Genomic DNA, 6,604 nt, shown 5'->3' with positions numbered 1-6,604 from the left:
GGTCCAAATACTTGTATGGTCTGGAAAATGTACACTACTTGACAGTTATTTTGCCTCTGCGCAGTTTGTTAAGTGAGAACAGCATACTTTTTAAATGATGGAGAAAATCTTGTTGTTAAATACACATAATATAATTATAGATTAAAGGGTTATTTATATATTTATATAATTCATATATACATAATTTCAACCCTTAAATAAATATATATTTATATTTAAGTGTGGTTAAGTTTAATAATAAGTATTATCATTAAATCTGCCTTTGAAGATTATTATTTCTATATAATTCCATATTACATTTACTATTTGTCAATGTGTTATTATCTGATAAATTGTACTTTAATTATCTTTATTATTTCAGACAATTATGTATTTGACCTTTATCACTGTTGTATTGTCCGCGATATTACAGAGAGGATTACTTACAGTCATTCCTGTCACTCCGTATAATCCATGTATGTTAACGTCTGCTTTTAAGTTGATTTGATAAAAAAAAAAATGTATAATATATACAGCTTGTATACATATGTTTATGGGTGTGTATTTTTAAATAATAAATATGATTAAAAATTGATAATCACAACCTTTCGATGTTTCTAACTGATACGTATCAGAAATAAAATAAGATATACACATACAAAATTAAAAGTTGTGTAATCGCTATTTTGCGTATTTTCCTTTGATTTTTTTTGTGATTATTTGGCATATTATGCTTCTCGATTGAGATTGAAAATTATCACCAGAAACCTAGGGCACACGTGACGTTGCCATAGTCAAAATAGCAATAGTAAGAAACACCCTCTCGTTTAAAAAAAAACCTCCATTAAGTATTGATGTATTATGATAATAAATAATCACAAAATTTCGTCGATTCTTATTCTTACGTATCAAGAATAAAAGTAAGATATGGACAAAAAAATATTAAGATTGGCAAGAGAACACAGTAGATAAATGAATCGAAAAACGAAAAATTTCATAGAACACGAAAGATTATAAAAACGAAGATGATATGATGTGTTCTGATAGCCCTTTCTTATATTTTAGTTAATCTAACAATAAGAAATTACTGAATTCTCTAACAATCAGTGCATTTGAAATTCCCTGACCCTAAATAATCTGAATGTGACAGTTTACATTGATAATATTTGGTCCTTTGTGGATATTTTGTTTTTCTTTTTTAGAAATCATACCACATCTAGATCTCTTCATTTTTATACCCAAAGTTTATGTTTGATGAGCAAAAAAGTCAGTCATATGTGTTTTTGTTTTTATTTCTGATTTAAGGGGACTGTGTGCCGTGTAAAGACGGTAGTGCCTGTGTCTATTTACACAAATTTTGTGATGGTTCAAGGGATTGTGACAATGCAGAAGATGAAAACACAGATATTTGCAAAGGTACAATTTTTCTCCATCTAAGTGAAATTTTGTTATAGATAAACAGTTGTTATATTACTGTTTCCCAGGTAAAAGTTTCATATTCATATTGAGATAAAATACAATTTGCCTGTATGTTCAACGGTACCTGTAGAGTCAAATTAAAACTCAAAGAGATTTAGTAGGTCATGTGACCTCTACATCAATACGTAGTTCATATTCATAATCTGTACCAGTTCATAGACCAGTGACGTGTAATGCATATTTTTGTGTTCATTTTGTGTCCCTTATTTGTTCTAAAGTTTCAAGAGAACATTAAATCAGCGCAACACAAATTACAAAAAAGTTGATTACCTACTCTTAACCAAATTTTATATTCAATCCATTTAAGTTATGTGTGTAAGATATTTTTTGGTATAACAAGACATACCATATGACTGCTTTATCAAGACAAATAACAATATTTACCATCATTGCTAATATTTAAATTTTGAATACCATAAAACGGTTATGTTTTGCAGCGATGCCATGTCCAGGAGTAACTGAATTTGACGCATGGCGTTCTGGTAATCATAAAAACGTAAAATGCAATGACATGATTCAATGTTACCCAGACAATGGACTCTGTGATGGACATAACTCATGTAATGATGGCACAGACGAGAAGGAATCATTTTGTAAAGGTATCGCAGTTATATAACGGCGTGTTTAGCAGACCTATCACACATATTAAGCTTAGCTGTTTAGCAACTTTAATAATTAAACAAATAATGTATCATCAGATGAGTACATGTTCAATAACTTTTTATCATTATTTCTCGAAGAAGACAGCTCAGATAACGTCAGAGAAGTCGTTCGTAAATTCGATTTTTCAGACTTTTTTAATTATTTTTATTGAATTTTGTTTTAAAGATTTGTGAAAAAATCATAGTTGGGGTCAGATTGTTTTCAATTTTAACACATACTATATATTTATCTTTAAGTGACAAGACTTATAAGCTATTATATGTACGAACAGTAATTTATATTATATAGTTTTGTTTTGATATTTGCCTTGGGTTATATACATGTATGTAATGGACATCCTATTAATAATGCAACTTAGATTTAACAACAAGGACTGACTCATACAACCCCTTATGATATGGATGTTTCTATTTTGTATTGCATATACACATTTTATATATATTTAATATTCTAGCACTTTCCCCCCTTTAACATGTTTAAGTTCAATTTTGATCATGTATTCTTAAAAAAGTGACTTACTAGACTCATAGAACAATTTACAAACTCCAGTGTCTTTGACATGTAGCAATCCAAAGGTTACTTTTGATGTTATTATTTATGATTTATATTTACAAAATTTTTCAAAAATGTTTTTGTCTTTAGTTGATGTGTTTCCCTCGGGTTTGAGTTTATAATCCGAATTTTTCGTTAAATCGATTTATGACTATTGAACAGCGTTATTCTAATATTGCCTTTTATTTATCATTCAATCGCGTGTAATATTGAATCTGGACATGTCAAACAGTGAAACTACCAGAGAGAGAGAGAGAGAGAGAGAGAGACAGAGACAGAGAGAGACAGAGAGAGATTTTTTTATCATTTCTCTCTTTTGCCTTCAGAATATCAATGTCCTCAAACAAAAGTTAAATGCCAAGATGGATTACAGTGCATCCATAGACATTCAATGTGTGTCGGAGATGCTGCTCAGTGTGATGATGGATCTGACGAATCAGAGGACTATTGTCAAAGTAAGCATACATGCTGAAGTACATAATTTACCCCTTTTGGAAATACGTTATCAATACTTTATTACTTACAGTGAGAAGAGACTGTTTACTCAATGTTGATATGTCAATGTGATTTGCTTCTGTTTTTTGGTTATTTTTTTTTTCATTTGCGCTTGGTGCTTTAGTCTATACTCCGTATTATTTTTACCAATAATGTTAAAAAACGTAATTAGAAAAACTTCTTTAGATTTTTAAAAGATATCATCTTAATCCTTCACATATAAAAAATCATGAAATCAACATTATGGTAGGAAACTTTAAGTTATCCATATAAAATGATTAATTAATATCTGTTGACGAAACATCTAATGAAATTTCTTTTTTTTTGATTTCCAAATATGTCATGTTATATGGTTTTCCACCTTTTCTTTGAAAGGTTTTTGATGTCTTCTAATCACCTTTTCTTCGCCAATTTCGTTTATGACATGGCTCTTTTGTTTTGCAACATGGCGACAAGAGTTCGATATGATATGAAACAATTATTGCGTCTTTGAAACTCAACCTTTTTAACCAAACACTTTTACATGTCGAATTTACTATTTTTCTTGTTATTCTTGTTTTTACTCAAAAGAAGTGATAAAAAGTCGCTTAAACTCTTCAAAATATTTTTGTTTCTTCTCAAGATGATTTGATAAATTTAGACTGAAGCGATTCGGTTACATGTACTAAGGGTTATTTCCTTTTTTGCATTTGACATAAGTGATATGTTGGGGTAACTCAAAAACCGTAAGTCTACATGGGTTCTAAAATATATGTTTTTATGCTTTTTTACATGAAATAGGTGCAAAAAAAACCATTCAGTTTCCAAGAAATCACTGTCGCATATTTCAACTTACAATTGTGTATCCTTGACAGATGAATGACTACAGTTGTCTCTTGTTAAGTGATTGATCGTTGTGTTTCGTTTTTGAATGTAACTGAATGATATTTTAAAAAATATGAAAAGTTGTTTTAAATTGGTAAATAATCATGAAACGTTTCAAAACAAATTAATAAAATTAAATTTATAAATGAATGTCTTTTATAAACCAATAGCATTACGATGAAATCTATTGAATTTATAAATTTTGTAATAATATAAAATTTAATCAAATAACTATAGCCAAAAATAAAATTATGAACCTGTTCAAGGGAGATAATACACATATAGCTTCAATTGACTTTTTTGTATTGGAATGTCACTCTTGCACACAAATGACAAATCAATAGAATTAATTAACCCACAATAATGCTCCACCTTCAATGAAGATTCTAAATTATCAATATTATAACAAAAAATTGTTAATATATAGGACAGTGAGAGCTAACGAATGCAAACCCACAGTAAAGAATATTTGTTTGAATATGTTTTAAAACTTACTAGTTCTCAGAAAAATGCTCGAATCACTTGACTTTCATAGCTTATAATTAACGTGTTTACACAATAATACAATATAGTCGTTAAAGATTAATTGCCTCTAGTAGTATAAGACGCGATAAAGAGCGTATGCTTGCATTAACGTACCAAAATACAGATCTAATTAAAGTATGAATATTTGACATTGTTTATTATTTGTATCTGTCGATTTTTTTAAAATTATCACGACTTCCTCTTAAGATCCGACTAAATACCCATATACCAATATCGTCAGGTAAATACGCTACAACAAAATGCATAAGTTGAATACATTATTACATTTATTTGGATAAAGTTACATTTTATCTTTAATAGGAAGAATCATAATAAATCGTGTCAAACTTACTTGCTTGAAATGGTACACATCAGTATATAATAACAACAAGTTTTAACATCTTCTTTTAACAATAAAATCGGAAAACTTCGAAAATTATACTAATATGTTTAAAACACTAAAAAAAACTACGAAACATAATCAATTGTAGTGGTTATTGTTTAAATGACAAACGATCTAAATATCGTTGATGACATGTTTTTTTTTATTAAGCACCCAGTTTGCTAGAGAAAAAAAAATTGAATGATTAAGTGGAAAAATGAGAACAATATAAACAAAATAGCTGGCATTCAACATGTTCACGCACTTTGATTTTTTTGATTGTCAGAATACAAATGTGGAAAAGGATTTGCCAAATGTAAAAATGGAATCTGTATTCCTGAAAGTTTAATGTGTAATGGTTCAACAGACTGCACCGATGGATCGGACGAAATAGAAAACTTCTGCATAGGTAAGTGGAATAGAAATTAAAAGAGGATACAATAATTGATATATTATATTATTGTTCACTAGTTGCACAGAACGGTCATTGTTGTTTTGTTTTTGTAGCCATCTAGTACACCAAACGAACTATTGTGAGGGTAAATTTACAATTGTAGGCTTCATGTTTAACAAGATACTGCAGCTATGTTGTGATAAATTTCATTTATTTTTGTGATCGAAAACGACCAAATTTAAAGAGCTACGCCTTTGTAATGATAATACAAGTTTAATGAAAGTTTTAATAATGGCTATAAGTTGCCTTTATATATGAAAAATGTACACTTCAACCAACTTCTCCCAAAAATCTTGAATATACTTTTTGAGTTAACAATTATAGACACACTGACTGATTTACTACGAATATAAATATGTGCCCGTAATTCATTGGTCGTCGTTCAATTGTCGTTGGTTCATGTATGTCATACATATTTTTCGTAAAATGTAATTGTATTGTATAAATTAAATAGTTAGTGTTCTCTTGAATTGTTTGACTTTATTGTGTCGGGGCTATTCATATATAGGTGACTATACAATATAAAGTATTGGAGGCCGTACGATGATCTATAAATGCTTTTATCTTCGCCATTTAAACTCTGTTGGATAGTTGTCTCATTGGCAATCATTTCACATTTATATAGGGAAGATATAAGGACATTTTTAAAAAGATGTGTGTGGTTTTATTTTTGGATTGCAAGTATTTTAAAATATTGCTATAGGGAAAGTCCACTCTTTTTGTTTTATGTTTAGATTACAAATGCTTTGAGGGGTTGTTCAATTGTCCCGGAACAGTCACGTGTGTGAATGACTTATATTGTCACGGAAACGCAGAATATGACGTTTCAAGTGAAGAAAGATGCAGAAGTAGTGGATAATTGAAAAAACGAAATAAGTTTGATAGAAAAAAAAATGCCAGTGAGAATTAACAAAAATACTTGACAGCAAAATTGACCACACTAATATACCTACACATAAACGCGACTTAACAGGAAAATCAGACTATCCAAAAAACACGGGCAACAACGAAAAACAAACGGTCTAGATAGTATTGGAAATAGAATGGATTCGATAAGTGCTTTAATTTATTTTTTACAAAACGGAACTGCAGAAAAGAAACATGAGACTCTGATTTACATTTAAATCGAACTGTTTGAAAACAAAATGCGATTCCTACTGTGTTTACATTTTATTTTGATTTGTTTCTTCTTCGTGAATTTAAGGAATTTG

At 29.3% G+C, this 6,604-nt stretch overlaps 1 protein-coding gene across 1 annotated transcript; it reads left to right on the top strand.

Moving 5' to 3' along the window:
- The first annotated feature begins 366 nt into the window (after positions 1–366).
- Positions 367–3,210, top strand: LOC134686155 (low-density lipoprotein receptor-like). Its single transcript, XM_063545828.1, has 4 exons — positions 367–455; positions 1,285–1,395; positions 1,896–2,057; positions 3,000–3,210. Exons 1-4 carry the CDS (start codon positions 368–370, stop codon positions 3,143–3,145), a joined length of 507 nt encoding a protein of 168 aa, XP_063401898.1. The 5' UTR covers position 367; the 3' UTR covers positions 3,146–3,210.
- Positions 3,211–6,604: the final 3,394 nt, after the last annotated feature.

The sequence above is a fragment of the Mytilus trossulus genome, chromosome 10 (assembly GCF_036588685.1).
Source record: "Mytilus trossulus isolate FHL-02 chromosome 10, PNRI_Mtr1.1.1.hap1, whole genome shotgun sequence".
NCBI lineage: Eukaryota > Metazoa > Mollusca > Bivalvia > Mytilida > Mytilidae > Mytilus > Mytilus trossulus.
The sequence above is the reverse complement of the archived record's forward strand: the minus strand, read 5'-3'. Positions and strand labels throughout refer to the sequence as shown.